General features: G+C 59.0%; 1 protein-coding gene across 1 annotated transcript in view; it reads right to left on the reverse strand.

The window, feature by feature from the left end:
• The window catches only part of LTBP4 (latent transforming growth factor beta binding protein 4), a gene marked incomplete at its 5' end in the record, with an annotated part of 61,948 nt that overhangs the window by 8,829 nt on the left and 33,220 nt on the right, over positions 1 to 19,899 (reverse strand). The window contains 14 exon segments of the mRNA XM_074531821.1: positions 241 to 762; positions 2,261 to 2,407; positions 4,706 to 4,834; positions 5,863 to 5,931; positions 7,384 to 8,166; positions 9,908 to 10,033; positions 10,483 to 10,614; positions 11,336 to 11,467; positions 12,276 to 12,398; positions 13,178 to 13,303; positions 13,378 to 13,503; positions 14,370 to 14,489; positions 15,904 to 16,026; positions 16,604 to 16,729. Coding sequence (XP_074387922.1) covers positions 241 to 762; positions 2,261 to 2,407; positions 4,706 to 4,834; positions 5,863 to 5,931; positions 7,384 to 8,166; positions 9,908 to 10,033; positions 10,483 to 10,614; positions 11,336 to 11,467; positions 12,276 to 12,398; positions 13,178 to 13,303; positions 13,378 to 13,503; positions 14,370 to 14,489; positions 15,904 to 16,026; positions 16,604 to 16,729 — 2,784 coding nt within the window.

Below are 19,899 nucleotides of genomic sequence, written 5' to 3' on the forward strand. Positions count from 1 at the left end.
CATTTGGGGGTCCTGGGGCTGAATTTGGGGAGGGGTCTTGGGTCTGAATGTGGGGAGGGGTCTCGGGGGTCCGGCTGTGCCCATCCCCGGGGGTCCCAAATCCCCCCAGTGCTCCCAGTTCCCAAACTGGTCCCAGTCCCACGTTCACCCCCACTCCCCCCGGTTTTGGGGATGGATTTGGGGTTCCCGGGGCTGAATTTGGGGAGGGGTCCCGGGTCGGAATGTGGGGAGGGGTCTCACCGGAGTGGGGGGCGGGGCAGAGCGCGCACTCCATGCCCCATCCTTTGAGCCCCCTCCCATCCCCCCAGTGCTCCCAGTTCCCAAACTGGTCCCAAACCCATCTCCGGTTCTGGGGATGGATTTGGGGGTCCCGGGGCTGGATTTGGGGAGGGGTCCCGGGTCTGAATGTGGGGAGGGGTCTCGGGGGTCCGGTTGTTCCCATCCCGGGGGTCCCAAATCCCCCCAGTGCTCCCAGTTCCCAAACTGGTCCCAGTCCCACATTCACCGCAGCCCATTCCCTGCGCCCCCCGGTTTTGGGGCTGCATTTGGGGGTCCCGGGGCTGCATTTGGGGAGGGGTCCCGGGTCGGAATGTGGGGAGGGGTCTCACCGGAGTGGGGGGGCGGGGCAGAGCGCGCACTCCATGCCCCACGCCTGCCCGTACAGGCAGCAGCACTCGGTGTAGGTGACGGGGGCGGCGCGCCGGGGCCGCCCGCACACCAGGTCCGGCCCCACCTCCTGCCAGCACACGGCCAGGGACCCCTCTGGGGGGGCCAAATGTGGGGAGGGGGCTTAACTGGGGGGTCCCGGACCCCAAAAATTGATCCTCGTTATGGGAAAACCCAAAAAATCGCCGTTAATGGGGATGTCAGGTAGCCCAAAAAACCCAAAACCCCAGGTCCGGCCCCACCTCCTGCCAGCACACGGCCACCGACCCCTCTGGGGGGGGGCGAAATGTGGGGAGGGGGCTTAATTGGGGGGTCCCGGACCCCAAAAATTGATCCTCGTTATGGGAAACCCCAAAAAATCGCCGTTAATGGGAGCCCCAAAATATCCCCAGGTAACCCCAAAACCCCAGGTCCGGCCCCATCTCCTGTCAGCACACGTCCAGGGACCCCTCTGGGGTGCGAAAATTGGGGAGGGGGCTTAATTGGGGGGTCCCGAACCCCAAAAATTGATCCCCGTTATGGGAAAACCCAAAAATCGCCATTAATGGGGATACCAGGAAACCCCCAAAACCCCAAAACTCAGGTCCGGCCCCACCTCCTGTCAGCACACGGTCACCGAACCCTCTGGGGTGCGAAAATTGGGGAGGGGGCTTAATTGGGGGGTCCCGAACCCCAAAAATTGATCCCCGTTATGGGAAAACCCAAAAATCGCCGTTAATGGGGATACCAGGAAACCCCAAAAACCCCAAAACTCAGGTCCGGCCCCACCTCCTGCCAGCACACGGCCACCGACCCCTCTGGGGGGGCGAAAATTTGGGGAGGGGGCTTAATTGGGGGATCCCGAACCCCAAAAATTGATCCCCGTTATGGGAAAACCCAAAAATCGCCGTTAATGGGAGCCCCAAAATCTCCCCAGGTAACCCCAAAACTCAGGTGAGCTCCGCCCCTTCATGGCCAGGGACCCCTCTGGGGTGCGAAAATGTGGGGAGGGGGCTTAACTGGGGGGTCCCGAACCCCAAAAATTGATCCTCGTTATGGGAAACCCCAAAAAATCGCCGTTAATGGGGATACCAGGAAACCCCAAAAACCCCCCAAAACCCCCTTAAATCCACTTTATATCCCCCTCAAACCCCTCCTATCCCCCCAAAATCCCCCCCAAACCCCCCCCAACCCGGGCTCCCCTGACCCCCCCCCGATCTCGGGGACCCCCCGAGGACCCCCCAAACCCATCCTAACCCTCCCAAAACCCCCCGAAATCCCCATTACATCCCCCCCAAACCCATCCTAACCCCCCAAAACCCCCTTAAATCCCCATTATATCCCCCTCAAACCCCTCCTATCCCCCCAAATTCCCCCCAAACCCCCCCAACCCGGGCTCCCCTGACCCCCCCCGATCTCGGGGAGCCCCGAGGAGCCCCCAAAACCCATCCGAGCCCCCCTAAATTCCCTCCTACCCCATTTATACACCCCTTAAACCCCTCCTAACCCCCCAAAATCAGCTCTAAACCCCCCCAAATCCCCCCCAAACCCCCCCAACCCGGGCTCCTCTGACCCCCCCCGATCTCGGGGAGCCCCGGGGAGCCCCCAGACCCACCCGGGTCGGTGTCGTTGGCCACGCAGCGGCGCTGGGAGGGGTCCAGGACGAGCGGGGGGGGGCAGGAGCACAGGTACGAGCCCACCGTGTTGACACAGAGCCCCCCCAGGCACGGCTCGGCCTCGGCCGCCGCGCACTCGTCGTTGTCTGGGGGGGGAAATTTGGGGAATTTTGGGGGGATTTTGGGGGTTTGGGGGAGATTTGGGGGGATTTGGGGAGATCTAGGGGGGATTTGGGGAGATTTGGGGGGGATTTGTGGGTGTTTAGGGGGGATTTGGGGAGGTTTAAAGTGAGTTTTTGGGGGGATTTGGGGAGTTGAGGGGGGTCAGGCCCGGCTCGGCCTCGGCCGCCGCGCACTCGTCGTTGTCTGGGGGCGAAATTTGGGGAATTTTGGGGGTTTGGGGGAGATTTGGGGAGATTTGGGGGGGATTTATGGGTGTTTAGGGGGGATTTGGGGAGTTTTAGGGGGGTTCTTGGGGTGATTTGGGGAGTTGAGGGGGGTCAGGCACGGCTCGGCCTCGGCCGCCGCGCACTCGTTGTTGTCTGGGGGGGGAAAATTTGGGGAATTTTGGGGGGATTTAGGGGGGATTTGGGGAGATTTGGGGGGATTTGGGGAGATTTAGGGGGGATTTGGGGAGATTTGGGGGGGATTTGGGGAGATTTGGGGGGGATTTATGGGTGTTTAGGGGGGATTTTGGGGCGGTTTAAGGTGAAATTAGGGGGGTCAGGCACGGCTCGGCCTCGGCCGCTGTGCACTCGTCGTTGTCTGGGGGCGAAATTTGGGAAATTTTGGGGGATTTTGGGGGTTTGTGGGAGATTTGGGGGGATTTGGGGAGATTTAGGGGGATTTGGGGAGATTTAGGGGGGATTTATGCGTGTTTAGGGGGGATTTGGGGAGTTTTAGGGGGGTTCTTGGGGGGATTTGGGGAGTTTAGGGGGGTCAGGCCCGGCTCGGCCTCGGCCGCCGCGCACTCGTCGTTGTCTGGGGGGGGAAATTTGGGGGTTTTGGGGTGTTTGAGGGATTTGGGGTGTTTGAGGGATTTGGGGTGTTTGGGGGGGTTTAGAGGGGATTTTGGGGGGGTATAAGGTGAATTTAGGGGGGATTTTGAGGGGTATAAATTAAGGGGAGAGTTTAGGGGGGATTTTGGGGGGAGTTGGGGGGGGTTGAGGCAGTTTAAGAGGGGTTTGGGGAGGTTTGGGGTGGTTTAAGGTGAGTTATGGGGGGAGTTTGGGGGGTGTAAATTGAGTTTAGGGGGGATTTGGGGGAGTTTGGGAGTTTAGGTGGAATTTGGGGGGATTTTGAGAGGTTTAAGGGGGATTTTTGGGCGGGGGGATTTGGGGAGTTGAGGGGGGTCAGGCACAGCTCGGCCTCGGCCGCCGCGCACTCGTTGTTGTCTGGGGGGGAAATTTGGGGGTTTTCAGGGGTTTGGGGGAGATTTGGGGGATTTGAGGCAGGGAGGATTTAGGGGGGTTTAGGAGGATTTTGGGGGGTATGAGGTGAGTTTAGGAGGGATTTTGGGGGGGGATTTGGGGAGTTTAGACTGGGAATTTGGGGGAGGGGGGATTTGGGGTCTTAGTTGTGGGGTTTGGGGGTATAAGGTGAGTTTAGGGGGGATTTTGGGGGGTTTGGGGGGGAATTAGGGGAGTTTAGGGGGTACTCAGCAGGTACAGACAGAGCGAGGTCCTGGCAGGTACAAAGAGACACAGACAGACACAGCCAGGTCCTGACAGGTACAGACAGACACAGACAGACACAAACAGGTCCCGGCAGGTCCTGGCAGATATAGACAGGTACAGATGGACACAAACAGGTCCTGGTAGGTACAGACAGACACAGACAGGTACAGACAGACATAGCCAGGTCCTGGCAGGTACAGGCAGACACAGACAGACACAAACAGGTACAGACAGACATAGCCAGGTCCTGGCAGGTACAGACAGACACAGACAGGTACAGACAGGTACAGACAGGTACAGACAGACACAGCCAGGTCCCGGCAGGTACAGACAGACACAGACAGGTACAGACAGACACAGACAGACACAGACAGACAGACAGACACAGACAGGTACAGACAGACACAGACAGGTCCTAGCAGGTACAGACAGACACAGACAGGTACAGACAGGTACAGACAGGTACAGACAGACACAGCCAGGTCCCGGCAGGTACAGACAGACACAGACAGGTACAGACAGACACAGACAGACACAGACAGGTACAGACAGGCACAAACAGGTACAGACAGACACAGACAGGTACAGACAGGTACAGACAGACACAGAAAGGTCCTGGCAGGTACAGACAGACACAGACAGGTACAGACAGACACAGACAGACACAAACAGGTCCTGGCAGGTGTGTGGCAGATACAGACAGACACAGACAGACACAGACAGACACAAACAGGCCCCGGCAGGTCCTGGCAGGTGTGTGGCACGCACCCACGCACTGCAGGTGCTCCTGCTCGAAGTAGAAGCCGCTGGGGCAGAAGCAGCTGAAGGAGGGGGCGGCGTTGACACAAAGCCCCCCCCGGCAGAGCTCGGGCCCGAACAGGGAGCACTCATCCACATCTGGGGGGCACAGGGACCCCAAAATCACCTCAAAATCACCCCAAAATCACCCCAAAATCACCCCGAAATCACCCCAAAATCACCCCAAAATCACAGGGACATCCCAAAATCACACCCCAGAGTGACACAGAGCCCCCCCCGGCAGAGCTCGGGCCCGAACAGGGAGCACTCATCCACATCTGGGGGGCACAGGGACCCCAAAATCACCCCAAAATCACCCCGAAATCACCCTCAAAGTGACAGGGACACCCCAAAAAGTGACAGGGACACCCCCAAATCACAGAGATACCCCCACAGTGACAGGGACACCCCAAAATGTGACAGGGACACCCCAAAATCACAGCGACACCCCCCGAAATCACACCCCAGAGGGACAGGGACACCCCCCCAAATCACAGGGACACCCTCAAGGTGACAGAGACACCCCCTAAAAGAACAGGGACACCCCAAAAGGAATAGGGACCCCCTCAAAATCACAAAGACCCCCCCCAAATCACAGGGACACCCCCTAAAGGAACAGGGACACCCTCGAAAGGCACAGAGACCCCCCCAAAATCACAAAGCCCCCTCAAAATCACAGGGACACCCCCCAGGGGTTATGGGGAACACTGGGACCCCCCAAGTGACCCCCCCCAGGGTAAAAGGGACACGGAGACCCCCCCAAAGTGACAGAGACCCCCCAGGCCCCCCCCCAAAATCACAAAGACCCCCAAAAGCACAGGGACCTCCCCCAGGGACCCCCCCCATGGTTAAAGGGACACAGGGACCCCCCCAAAGTGACAGAGACCCCCCAGGACCCCCTCAGAGACCCCCCAAAATCACAAAGACCCCCCCCAAAGTGACAGAGACACCCCCTAAAGGAACAGGGACCCCCCCAAAATCATAAAGATCCCCAAAAGTACAGGGACCCCCCCCAGGGACCACCTCAAGTGACCCCCCCCTCTCCCATGGTTAAAGGGACACAGGGACCCCCCCAAAGTGACAGAGGGTGGGGGTCTCCCCTTGGGGGGGGGGGGTCCAGGACTCACCTGTGGGGGGGGCCTGGGGGGTCTCGGGGAGGCGCCCGGGCCCGTGGGGACACAGGGCCAGGTGAGCATCTGGGGGGGGGGGGCACAGGGGGGGTCAGGGACCCCAAAATTCTGCACAGGACACCCCCCCCTCCCAAATTCTGTTTGTGTCCTCCCCACTTTTCCCCACATTTTTAATATCTGCCCAAATCATTTTTGGGGTTCCAAATCCACCTTAAATCCCACCCCAAATACCCCCTCAAACGCACCCCAAATCCACCTCAAATCCTACCCCAAATCCCACCCCAAATTCACCCCAAATGCGCCCCAAATCCCACCACAAATCAACCACAAATCTGACACCAAATACACCTAAAATCAACCCCAAATTCCCCCAAAATCAACCCCAAATCCACCCCAATTTCCAACCCAAATCCACCTCAAATTCCACGCCAAATCTATCCAAAATCCATCCCAAATCCACCCCAAATCCCACCCTGAAATCCCCCCAAATCCTACCTCAAATCCCCCCCAAATCCCACCCTCAAATCCACCCCAAATCCCCCAAAATCAACCCCAAATCCATCCCAAATCCACTGCAAATCAACCCCAAATCCACCCAAAATTTCGCCCACCAAATCCACCCCAAACCCCACTCCAAATCCCACCAAAATTCCACCCCAAATCCTCCCCCAAAGCCTCTAAATCAGACTCCAAATCCCACCCCAAATGCCCCCTAAATCCCCCCACCAAATCCAACCCCAAATCCATCACAAATCCCACCCTAAATCCTCCCCAAATGGACCTCAAATCCCACCCCAAATCCACCCCAAATCCACCCCAAATCCCACCCCAAATCCACCCCAAATCCGCCCCAAATCCACCCCAAATCCACCCCAAATCCACCCCAAATTCCACTCCAAACCCCACCCCAAATCCATCCCAAATCCCCCTAAAATCCACCCCATTCCCTAAAATCCCTCCTAAATGCCCCCCGGAGTTTTTGGGGTGTCCCTCACCTGTGCCAGGTGCAGGGCAGGGCTGGGCAGGGCACTGTGCCCCCCATGCCCACCCCAAACCCACCCTAAATCCACCACAAATCCCCCTAAAATCCCCTCTATTCCCCTTGAATCCCACTCGAAATCCCCCCAAATCCCCCCCAAATCACCCTAAATCCCACCCGGGGTTTTTGGGGTGTCCCTCACCTGTGCCAGGTGCGGGGCAGGGCTGGGCAGGGCATTGTGCCCCCCATGCCCAACCCAAATCCCCTCCAAATCCACCCCAAATCTGCTCATATATCCAAAAACCACCCCTAAATCCCCCCAAAATCCCCCCAAATCCCACCCGGGGTTTTTGGGGTGTCCCTCACCTGTGCCAGGTGCGGGGCAGGGCTGGGCAGGGCACTGTGCCCCCCACGCCCAACCCAAATCCCATCCAAATCCCCTCATATCTCCAAAACCCACCCCAAATTTCCCCTACATCTCCCCAAATCGATCCTAAATCCCCCCAAATCCCACCCGGGGTTTTTGGGGTGTCCCTCACCTGTGCCAGGTGCGGGGCAGGGCTGCCCGGGGCACTGTGCCCCCCATGCCCACCCCAGCGTGCAGCAGCACTGCGGGTGGGTCACGTTGGGGGCCAGGACCCCACAGGCCCTACTGAAACACGAGGCCACCCCAAAATCCCCAGCAGGGCTTTGGGGTCGGCTTTGGGGGGTTTGGGGTCGGCTTTGGGGGGGTTGGGGTCTGATTTCAGGACTTTGGGGTCGGCTTTGGGGTCTGGTTTGGGGGCTTTGGGGTCTGATTTCGGGACTTTGGGGTCGGGTTTGAGGAGTTTGGGGTCTGGTTTGGGGTCCAATTTGAGGGGTTTGGGGTCTGATTTCAGGACTTTGGGGTCTGGTTTGGGGAGTTTGGGGTCTGGTTTGGGGTCCAGTTTGGGGGCTTTGGGGTCTGATTTCAGGGCTTTGGGGTCTGGTTTGGGGTCCAATTTGGGGGATTTGGGGTCTGATTTCGGGACTTTGGGGTCGGATTTGGGGGGTTTGGGGTCTGGTTTGGGGTCCAATTTGGGGGGTTTGGGGTCTGATTTCGGGACTTTGGGGTCGCATTTGTGGGTTCTGGGGGATTTGTGGGCTCTGTGGGGTTTGGGGCCGCATTTGGGGGATCTGGGCTCGGATTTCGGGGCTCTGTGGGGTGGGCAGGGCCCCACAGCGGCCGCTGACGGGGTCGAACTCCTGCCGGGAGTCGGGGCACAGGCACAGGAAGGAGCCCTCGACGTTCTCGCAGCGCTCGGCCCCGCAAACGCCGCGGAGGGTCTGGCACTCGTCCACGTCTGCGGGGTTTGGGGTTGGGGATTTGGAATTTGGGGTTTGGGGATTTGAGATTTGGGGAATTGGGATTTGGGATTTGGGGGATTTGGGTTTGGGGTTTAGGGGATTTGGGATTGGGGATGTGGAGTTTAGGGTTTGGGATTTGGGGGATTTGGGGTTTGGGGTTTGGGGTTTGGGGTTTGGGATTTGGGGATTTGAGATTTGGGGAATTGGGATTTGGGGTTGGGGGGATTTGGGTTTGGGGTTTAGGGGATTTGGGATTGGGGATGTGGGGTTTAGGGTTTGGGATTTGGGGGATTTGGGGTTTGGGGTTTGGGGTTTGGGGTTTGGGGATTTGGGGTTTGGGGATTTCGGATTTGTGGTTTGGGGATTTCGGATTTGGGGTTTGGGGATTTGGGGTTTGGGGATTTGGGGTTTGGTGTTTGGGGTTTGGGGATTTGAGATTTGGGGAATTGGGATTTGGGGGATTTGGGTTTGGGGTTTAGGGGATTTGGGATTGGGGATGTGGGGTTTAGGGTTTGGGATTTGGGGTTTGGGGTTGGGGGATTTGGGGTTTGGGGATTTGGGGTTTGGGGATTTCGGATTTGGGGTTTGGGGATTTCGGATTTGGGATTTGGGGTTTGGGGTTTGAGGGATTTGGGATTTGGGGTTTGGGGATTTGAGATTTGGGGATGGGGGTTTGGGGTTTGGGATTTGGGGGATTTGGGGTTTGGGGTTTGGGGTTTGATGTTTGGGATTTGGGGTTTGGTGTTTGGGGATTTGGTGTTTGGGGTTTGGGGATTTGGGGTTAGGGGTTTGGGGATTTCGGATTTGGGGTTTGGGGATTTCGGATCTGGGGTTTGGGGTTTGGGGTTTGAGGGATTTAGGATTTGGGGTTTGGGGATTTGAGATTTGGGGAATTGGGATTTGGGGTTGGGGATTTGGGGGATTTGGGTTTGGGGATTCGGGGTTTGGGGTTGGGGATTCAGGATTTGGGGTTTGGGGTTGGGTATTTGGGGTTTGGGATTCGGGGTTGGGTATTTGGGGGGTTTGGGATTTGGGGTTGGGGATTTGAGATTTGGGGATGGGGGTTTGGGATTGGGGATTTGGGATTTGGGGTTGGAGGTTTGGGGTTTGGGATTTGGAGGGTTTGACATTTTGGGGGTTAAGATTGGGGGATTTGGGGGTTTGACATTTTGGGAGTTGAGATCAGGGGACTTGGGGGTTTGGGGTTTGGGAGATTTGGGGTTGGGGATTTGGGGTTGGGGGATTTGGATTTGGGGTTTGATATTTTGGGGGTTGAGATTGGCGGATTTGGGGTTTGGGGGATTTGGGGGGTTTGGGATTTGGGGATTTGGGATTTGGGGCTGGAGGTTTGGGGTTTGGGGGGTTTGGGGTTGAGAATTTGGGATTTGGGATTGGGAATTTGGGGTTTGGGGGGTTTGGGGATTTGGGATTTGGGAGATTTGGGGTATTAGGAGTTGGAAATTTGGGGGATTTGGGATTTGGGGTGGGAATGGGGACACAGGGACAGGGATTTGGGGCACAGGAACAGGGATTTGGGTGTCCCCAGGGTTGGTGGCCGTGTCCCCAGGTTGGTGGCCGTGCCCACGCAGTGGTGGCCGTGCCGGGCGGTCTCATAGCCGGGGTAGCAGGAATTGGGATGGGTCAGGAATGGGGACACAGGGATGGACACAAGGACACAGGGACAGGGATTTGGGTGTCCCCAGGGTTGGTGGCCCTGCCCCAGGCTGGTGGCCGTACCCACGCAGTGGTGGCCGTGCCGGGCGGTCTCATAGCCGGGGTCGCAGGCGCACTGGAAGGAGCCGGGCAGGTTGTGGCAGGTGGCGTGGGCACCGCACAGGGTCCCGTTGGAGCACTCGTCCACGTCTGGTGGGACGAAGGGTTGGGGACATCCTGAGGTCCTTGGTCACCCCCCAGGGATGGACTTTGTCCCCTTGTGTGCCCAGCCCAGTCCCTGTGTGCATCCTAGTCCTTGTGTCCCCATGTCCATCCCTGTCCCTGTGTCCCCATGTCCCCATTCCCATCCCAGTCCCATATCCATGTCCCCATCCTAATCCCAAATTCCCAAATTCCCAAATCCCATATCCCAATCCCAATCCCAAATCCCAAACCCCAATCCCAACCCCTCACCAATGCAGTCCCCACCGTTCCCGGGCCGGAATCCCGGCTGGCACTCGGGCACAATCCCATATCCCATATCCCAAATCCCATATCCCAAATCCCATATCCCATATCCCATATTCCATATTCCAATCCCAAATCCCAAACCCCAAATCCCAAATCCCCAATCCCATATCCCAATCCCAGCCCCTCACCGATGCAGTCCCCGCCGTCCCCGGGCCGGAATCCCGGCTGGCACTCGGGCACGCAGCGATAGGAGCCCGGAATGTTCTCGCAGCGCTGAGCCCCGCACAGCCCGGCCCCGTACTCCTGGCACTCGTCCACGTCTGCAGTGGGGACAGCAGGATGGGGACATTGGGGACAATCATGGACATCAGGATGGGGACATTCAGAACCCCGGACCACCTCCATCCCTGTGTCCATCCCAATCCCAGTGTCCCCATTCCCATGCCAGTCCCTATTCCCATCCCATATCCCAATCTCAATCCCCATTTCCCCATTCCCATCCCAGTCCCAGTGTCCCCATTCCCATCCCAATCCCAGTGTCCCCATCCCAGTCCCCATATTCCTGTATTCCCAATATCTCCATTCCAGTCTCCACATCCCCAGCCCAGTTCCCATACCCCATATCCCCCATCCCATACCCCATATCTCCATCCTGATACCAAATCCCAAATCCCCAATCCCAACCCCTCACCAATGCCATCCTCGCCATCCCCGGGCCGGAATCCCGGCTGGCACTCGGGCACAATCCCATATCCCATATCCATATCCATATCCCATATCCCATATTCCAATCCCATATTCCAATCCCATATTCCAATCCCATATCCCAAACCCCAATCCCAACCCCTCACCAATGCAGTCCCCGCCGTCCCCGGGCCGGAATCCCGGCTGGCACTTGGGCACAATCCCATATCCCATATCCCATATCCCATATCCCATATCTCATATCCCATATCCCATATCCCCAATCCCATATCCCATATCCCATATTCCAATCCCATATCCCAAACCCCAATCCCAACCCCAATCCCAACCCCTCACCGATGCAGTCCCCGCCGTCCCCGGGCCGGAATCCCGGCTGGCACTCGGGCACGCAGCGATAGGAGCCCGGAATGTTCTCGCAGCGCTGAGCCCCGCACAGCCCGGCCCCGTACTCCTGGCACTCGTCCACGTCTGGGACATGGGGACAATTGGGGACATCGGGATGGGGACAATTGGGGACATCAGGACTGGGGACATTGGGATGGGGTGGGAACACAGGGATATGGGGAGTCCTGGTGTCCCCATTCCCATCCCTTTCCCTAAACTCCCACCCCATTCCCCACTGTCCATTTCCCACATCCCCATCCCATATCCCACATCCCCATCCCATATCCCACATTCCCACCCCATATCCCAGGTGCCCCACATCCCTGTTCCTGCTCCCGTTCCTGCTCCAGTTCCCGTTCCCATTCCCATTATTCCCATTCCCGTTATTCCCATTCCCGTTATTCCCGTTATTCCCATTCACGTTATTCCCGTTATTCCCATTCCCATTATTCCCATTCCCGTTATTCCCATTCCCGTTATTCCCGTTATTCCCATTCACGTTATTCCCGTTATTCCCATTCCCATTATTCCCATTCCCGTTATTCCCATTCCCGTTATTCCCGTTATTCCCATTCCCATTATTCCCATTCCCGTTATTCCCATTCCCATTCCCCATTCCCCATTCACGTTATTCCCGTTATTCCCATTCCCATTATTCCCATTCCCGTTATTCCCATTCCCGTTATTCCCATTCCCATTCCCATTCCCGTTATTCCTGTTATTCCCGTTATTCCCATTCCCATTATTCCCATTCCCGTTATTCCCATTCCCATTGCCATTACCCATTCCCCATTCCCGTTATTCCCATTCCCATTATTCCCATTCCCGTTATTCCCATTCCCCATTCCCCATTCCCGTGATTCCCGTTATTCCCGTGATTCCCGTTGCTCACCGCGGCACTCGGCCTTGGCGTCGTCGGTGCGGAACCCGGCCGGGCATTGGCACTGGAAGGAGCCCTCGGTGTTGAGGCAGCGCCCGCCCACGCACACGGCCCCGCGCTGGCACTCGTCCACGTCTGGGGTTGGGGACATCGGGATTTGGGGTTTGGGGTTTGGGGTTTGGGGTTTTGAGTTTGGGACATCAGGATTTGGGATTTGGGGTTTGGGGTTTGGGACATTGGGATTTGGGGTTTGGGATTTGGGGTTTGAGGTTTGGGGTTTGGGATGTGGGGTTTGGGGTTTGGGATTTGGGGTTTGGGATTCAGGATTTGGGATTTGGGATTTGGGATTTGGGATTTGGGATTTGGGGTTTGGGATTCAGGATTTGGGGTTTGGGATTTGGGATTTGGGATTTGGGGTTTGGGATTTGGTAATGGGGTGGGTGTGGTGGCCACCGGCGCACACGGCCCTGAGCTGGCACTCGTCCATATCTGGGGTTGGGGACATTGGGATGACCATGGTGACACCAGGACTGGAACAATGCTGGGGACACCAGGACTGGGATGGGGACACCAGGAGTGGGACAGCCATGGGGACACCAGGACTGGCATGGGGACACTGGGACTGGAACCACCATGGGGACACCGGGATGACCATGGGGACACTGTGATCGAGATGACCATGGGGACACCAGTACTGGGAAAGGGACACTGGGATTGGGACAACCCTGGTGACACCAGAACTGGGATGGTGACACCAAGACCGGAACAACCCCAGCCAAAGCCACAAGGACCAAAACACCACAACCCCAACCCCCCAAAACCCACCCCAACCCCATCACCACCACCACCACCACCCCTCAGGTGCCCCCTTGGTGCCACCCCGCTGTCCCCAGGTGTCCCCGGGTGCCACCCACCGGTGCAGGCGGTGCCGTCGGCAGTGGCGGTGAAGCCGTCGGCGCAGAGGCAGCGGAAGGAGCCGGCCGTGTTGACGCACTCGCCGTGCGGGAAGCAGAAATCGCCCTCCAGGCACTCGTTGATGTCTGTGGGGCCACCAGGAGATGTCACCCAGGGGTGGTGGCACCTCCGGGGTGTCCCCAGGGGGGTCCCTGCTCACCGTGGCAGGCGGTGGCGCCGGCGGTGGCGCGGTAGCCGCGCTGGCACTCGCAGCGGAAGGAGCCGACGGTGTTGAGGCAGCGGCCGTGGGGGGCGCAGGGGGAGCCCCCCGAGCACTCGTCAACATCTGGGGGGACATCGGGGTCACCAGGGGGACACTGGGGACATCAAGGGGGCGTGGGGACACCAGGGGGATGTGGGGAAAGGAGTTATGGGGTCTCCAAGTTCCCCAAGTTATGGTGACCCCAAGTTATGGTGATCCCATACCAGAGTGACCATAAATCATGGTGACCCCAAGTTCTCATCCACAGCTTGGGGGACATCGGGGTCACCAGGGGGACATTGGGGGGACGTGGGGACATCAGGGGGTGGTGGCCACAGGAGTTATGGGGTCTGCAAGTTCTCCAAACCATGGTGACCCCATGGTGTGATGACCACAAGTCATGGTCATCCCATGGCATGGTGACCCCAAGTTCTCATCCACCTCTGGGGGGACATGGGGACATCAGGGGATGGTGGCCACAGGAGTTATGGGGTCTCCAAGTTGCCTAAGTCATGGTGACTGCATAACAGAGTGACCACAAGTCATGGTCATCCCATGGCATGGTGGCCCCAAGATCTCATCCACGTCTGGGGGGACATGGGGACATCAGGGGGTGGTGGCCACAGGAGTTATGGAGTCTCCAAGTCCCCCAAGCCATGGTGACCTCATAACAGAGTGACCACAAGTCATGGTCATCCCATGGCATGGTGGCCCCAAGTTCTCATCCACGTCTGGGGGGACATGGGGACATCAGGGGGACATGGGGACAGGAGTTATGGGGTCTCCAAGTCCCCTAAATCATGGTGGCCCCAAACTCTTGGAGACCCCAAATCATGGAGACCCCATGGTGTGGTGACCCCATGCACTCCTCTAGGGGGTTCCTGGTGACACTGAGGTGACATCAGGTGACACACAGGTGACACTGAGGTGCCACACAGGTGCCACGGTACCTGTGCAGCGGCCCTGGCGCAGGTGGAAGCCGTCGGGGCAGGGCTGGCACCGGAAGGAGCCCGGGGTGTTGACGCACTCCTGGCCTGGACACGCCAGGTGGTTCTCGCACTCGTCGATGTCTGAGGGGACATTGGGGACATCAGGGGGGACCCCGAATGACCACAGGTCATGGTGACCCCATAGCAGTGGCCCTAAGTCATGGTGACCCCAAGTTCTGGCACTCGTCAATGTCTGAGGGGACATTGGGGACATCAGGGGGGACCCCGAGTGACCACAGGTCATGGTGACCCCACCGCAGATCATGGTGACCAGTAACAGTGACCCCAAGTGACCACAGGCCATGGTGACCCCAAGTTCTCGCACTCGTCGATGTCTGAGGGGACATCGGGGACATCAGGGGGGACCCCGAGTCATGGTGACCGCATAACAGTGACCCCAAGGACCACAGGTCATGGTGACCCCATAAGAGTGACCACAGGTGATGGTGACCCCATAAGAGTGACCACAGGTCATGGTGACCCCAAGTTCTGGCACTCGTCGATGTCTGAGGGGACACTGGGGACATCAAGGGGGACCCCGAGTCGTGATGACCCCATAGAAGTGACCACAGGTCGTGGTGACCCCATAACAGAGTGACCCCAATGGCCACTGACCCCACAGCACAGAGACCCCTCCCAGTCCCTCCCAGTGCCCCAAATCTCCATTCCCAGTTCCATCCCAGTCCCTCCCAGTTTATCCCAGTGCTCACCCTGGCAGGGTTCACTGCCAGACCCCCGGTACCCCCCCGGGCACAGGCACTGGTACCCACCTGGGCACAGAGACCCCTCCCCAGTTTATCCCAATCCCCTCCCAGTTTATCCCAGTATATCCCAGTTTGTCTCACCCTGGCAGGGCTCTGTCCCACTACCTCGCTACCCTGCCGGGCACAGGCACTGGTACCCGCCCGGGCACAGAGACCCCTCCCCAGTTTATCCCAGCCCCTCCCAGTCCCTCCCAGTTTATCCCAGTATATCCCAGTCCCTCCCAGTATATCCCAGTTTATCCCAGTGCTCACCCTGGCATGGCTCTGCCCTGTTGCCCCGGTACACCCACAGGCACTGGTACCCACCTGGGCACAGAGACCCCTCCCCAGTTTATCCCAGTCCCTCCCAGTATATCCCAGTTTATCCCAGTGCTCACCCTGGCATGGCTCTGCCCTGTTGCCCCGGTACACCCACAGGCACTGGTACCCACCTGGGCACAGAGACCCCTCCCCAGTTTATCCCAGCCCCTCCCAGTGCCCCCAAACTCTCCCCCAGTATATCCCAGTATATCCCAGTCCATCCCAGTTTATCCCAGTATATCCCAGTTTGTCTCACCCTGGCACGGCTCTGCCCCACTGCCCCGGTACCCCGCCGGGCACAGGCACTGGTACCCGCCCGGGCACAGAGACCATTCCCCAGTTTATCCCAGTCCCTCCCAGTGCCCCCAAACTCTCCCCCAGTATATCCCAGTATATCCCAGTTTATCCCAGTATATCCCAGTTTGTCTCACCCTGGCACGGCTCTGCCCCACTGCCCCGGTACCCCGCCGGGCACAGGCACTGGTACCCGCCCGGTCGGTTCTCGCAGCGCCCGTGGGCGCAGGGCCCGGGCACTTGGGCGCACTCGTCAATGTCTGCGGGCACAGGTGAGGGCACAGGTAATGGTCACAGGTGGGCACAGGTGCACCCAGGTGTAGTTTGGGGTGTTCCCAGGTGCCCCCAGGTGTGCCCAGGAGTGTCCAGGTGTGGTTTAGGGTGCCCCCAGGAGTGCCCAGGTGTGGTTTGAGATGTGCCCAGGTGTGCCTAGGTGTGCCCAGGAGTACCCTGGTGCACCCAGGTGTGCCCAGGTGTGGTTTGGTGTGCCCCCAGGAGTGCCCAGGTGTAGTTTAGGGTACCCCCAGGTGCCCCCAGGAGTGCCCAGGTGTGATTTAGGGTGCCCCCAGGTGTGCCTAGGTGTGGTTTTGGGTGCCCCCCAGAAGTGCCCAGGTGTAGTTTAGGGTGCCCCCAGGAGTGCCCAGGTGTGATTTAGGGTATCCCCAGGTGCCCCCAGGAGTGCCCAGGTGTGATTTAGGGTGCCCCCAGGTGTGCCTAGGTGTGGTTTTGGGTGCCCCCCAGGAGTGCCCAGGTGTAGTTTAGGGTGCCCCCCAGGAGTGCCCAGGTGTAGTTTAGGGTACCCCAGGAGTGCCCAGGTGTGCCCAGGTGTGTGCTGACCTCGGCACTCGGTGCCCGCGGGCTCGGAGGTGAAGCCGGGCCCGCAGATGCACCTGAAGCTGCCCACGGAGTTCTCGCAGCGCCCGGGGGAGCACGGAGGGGGCACCTGGCGGCACTCGTCAATGTCTGCACAGGGCACAGGTAATGGGCACAGGTAATGGGCACAGGTAATGGCAACAGGTGGGCACAGGGGGGCACAGGTAATGGCGACAGGTGAGCACAGGTGATGGGCATAGGTGGGCACAGCAGGCACAGGTGAGCTCAGGTAATGGGCACAGATGGGCAGAGGTGGGCACAGGTAATGGCGACAGGTAGGCACAGGTGGGCACAGGTAATGGGCACAGGTAATGGTGACAGGTGGGCACAGGTAATGGCGACAGGTGAGCTCAGGTGGGCACAGGTAATGGGCACAGGTAATGGTAACAGGTGGGCACAGGTAATGGTGACAGGTAGGCACAGGGGGGCACAGGTAATGGGCACAGGTGGGCACAGATGGGCAGAGGTGGGCACAGGTAATGCGGACAAGTGAGCACAGGTGATGGGCATAGGTGGGCACAGCAGGCACAGGTGAGCTCATGTAACCAGGACAGGTGGGCACAGGTGGGCCCAGGTAACCAGGACAGGTGGGCACAGGTGGGCACAGGAGGGCACAGGTAATGGGCACAGGTGGGCACAGGTAATGGTGACAGGTGGGCACAGGTAATGGGCACAGGTAATGGGCACAGGTAATGGGCACAGGTGGGCTCAGGTAACTGGGACAGGTGAGCTCAGGTGGGCACAGGTTGGAACAGGTGATGGGCACAGGTAATGGCAACAGAGGTAATGGTGACAGGTGGGCACAGGTAATGGCGACAGGCACAGGAGGGCACAGGTAATGGGCACAGGTAATGGGCACAGGTGGGCTCAGGTAACTGGGACAGGTGAGCTCAGGTGGGCACAGGTTGGAACAGGTGATGGGCACAGGAGGGCACAGGTAATGGCGACAGGTGGGCACAGGCAATGGGCACAGGTAATGGGCACAGGTAATGGTGACAGGTGGGCACAGGTAATGGCGACAGGTAGGCACAGGGGGGCACAGGTAAAGGGCACAGGTAATGGGCACAGGTAATGGGCACAGGTAATGGTGCCAGGTGAGTTCAGGTGGACACAGGTTGGAACAGGTGATGGGCACAGGTGGGCACAGGTAATGGGCACAGATAATGGGCACAGGTGGGCTCAGGTAACTGGGACAGGTGAGCTCAGGTGGGCACAGGTTGGAACAGGTGATGGGCACAGGAGGGCACAGGTAATGGCGCACAGGTGAGCTCAGGTAATGGGCACAGATGGGCAGAGGTGGGCACAGGTGAGCTCAGATGGGCACAGGAGGGCACAGGTAATGGGCATAGGTGAGCACAGGTAATGGGGATAGGTGGGCACAGGTGGGCACAGGTAACCAGGACAGGTGGAACAGGTTGGAACAGGTGATGGGCACAGGAGGGCACAGGTAATGGTGACAGGTGAGCACAGGTAATGGGGATAGGTGGGCACCGGTGGGCACAGGTAATGGGCACAGGTGGGCACAGGTAATGGGCACAGGTGGGCACCGGTGAGGGGCAAGTAGAGCATGAACCTCCCAGGACCCACCAGGGAACCTTTAAAGACCCCAAAACTCCCCAAATCCCCCCCAAAGACCCTCCAAGTCCCTTCAGGACCCCCCCCAAATCCCCCCCGAGCCCCCTCCCCACTCACCCACAGAGTGCATGCCCTGGGGGCTGAGCCAGAAGCCCCCCAAAGACCCTCCAAATCCCCTTAAAACCCCCAAATCCTCCCCCAAAAACCCCTCAGATCCCCTCAAAATCCCCCCAAATCACCTCCAAACCTTCCCAAATCCCCCCCGAGCCCCCTCCCCACTCACCCACACAGTGAGTGCCCTGAGGGCTCAGCCAGAAGCCCCCCAAAATCCCCTCAAATCCCCCCAAAATCCCCCCAAATCCCTCCCGGAGCCCCCTCCCCACTCACCCACACAATGGGTCCCCTGAGGGCTGAGCCAGAAGCCCCCCAAAGACCCCCAAAATCCCCCCAAAATCCCTATAAACCTCTCCAAAAAAACATTTAACGCCCCCAAACTCCCTCAGGACCCCCCAAATCCCCCCCAAATTTGCCTGAGCCCCCTCCCCACTCACCCACACAATGGGTCCCCTGGGGGCTCAGCCAGAAGCCCCCAAAAGGCCCCCCCAAATCCCCCCAAAACCCCCAAATCCTCCCCCAAAAACCCCTCAGATCCCCTCAAATCCCCCCCAAATCACCCCCAAACCTCCCCAAATCCCCCCCGAGCCCCCTCCCCAAATCCCCCCCAGAGCCCCCTCCCCACTCACCCACACAGTGGGTCCCCTGGGGGCTCAGCCAGAAGCTCCCTAAAACCCCCTCAAATCCCCCCTAAATACCCCAAGAATCCCCCAAAACCCCTCAGATCCCCTCAAATCCCCCCCAAATCCCCCCAAATCACCCCCAATCCCCCCAAATCCCCCCCGAGCCCCCTCCCCACTCACCCACACAGTGTGTGTCCTGGGGGCTCAGCCAGAAGCCCCCCAAAGACCCCCCAAATCCCCCCAAAACCCCTATAAACCTCTCCAAAAAACCCTTTAATGCCCCCAAACTCCCTCAGGACCCCCCCAAATCCCCCCCAAGCCCCCTCCCCACTCACCCACACAGTGAGTGCCCTGGGGGCTCAGCCAGAAGCCCCCCAAAGACCCCCCAAATCCCCTTATAACCCCCAAATCCTCCCCCAAAAACCCCCTCAAATCCCCTCAAAATCCCCCCAAATCCCCCCCAAACCTCCCCAAATCCCCCCGAGCCCCCTCCCCAAATCCCCCCCGGAGCCCCCTCCCCACTCACTCACACAGTGCGTGCCCTGATGGCTCAGCCAGAAGCCCCCCAAAGACCCCCCAATCCCCTTAAAACCCCCAAATCCTCCCCCAAACCCGCCTCAAATCCCCTCAAAATTCCCCCAAATCCCCCCAAATCACCCCCAAACCTCCTCAAATCCCCCCCCCGGAGCCCCCTCCTCACTCACCCACACAGTGAGTGCCCTGGGGGCTCAGCCAGAAGCCCCTCAAAGACCCCCCAAATCCCCCCAAAACCCCCAAATCCTCCCCCAAAACCCCCTGAAATCCTCTCAAAATCCCCCCAAATCCCCCCCAAACCTCCCCAAATCCCCCCCGGGGCCCCCTCCCCACTCACCCACACAGTGGGTGCCGTGGGGGCTGAGCCAGAAGACCCCCAGAGACCCCCAGGACTCCTCCAAACCCCCTGAAATC

Source organism: Zonotrichia albicollis, chromosome 39, assembly GCF_047830755.1.
Source record: "Zonotrichia albicollis isolate bZonAlb1 chromosome 39, bZonAlb1.hap1, whole genome shotgun sequence".
In the NCBI taxonomy this organism is placed as follows: Eukaryota; Metazoa; Chordata; class Aves; order Passeriformes; family Passerellidae; genus Zonotrichia; species Zonotrichia albicollis.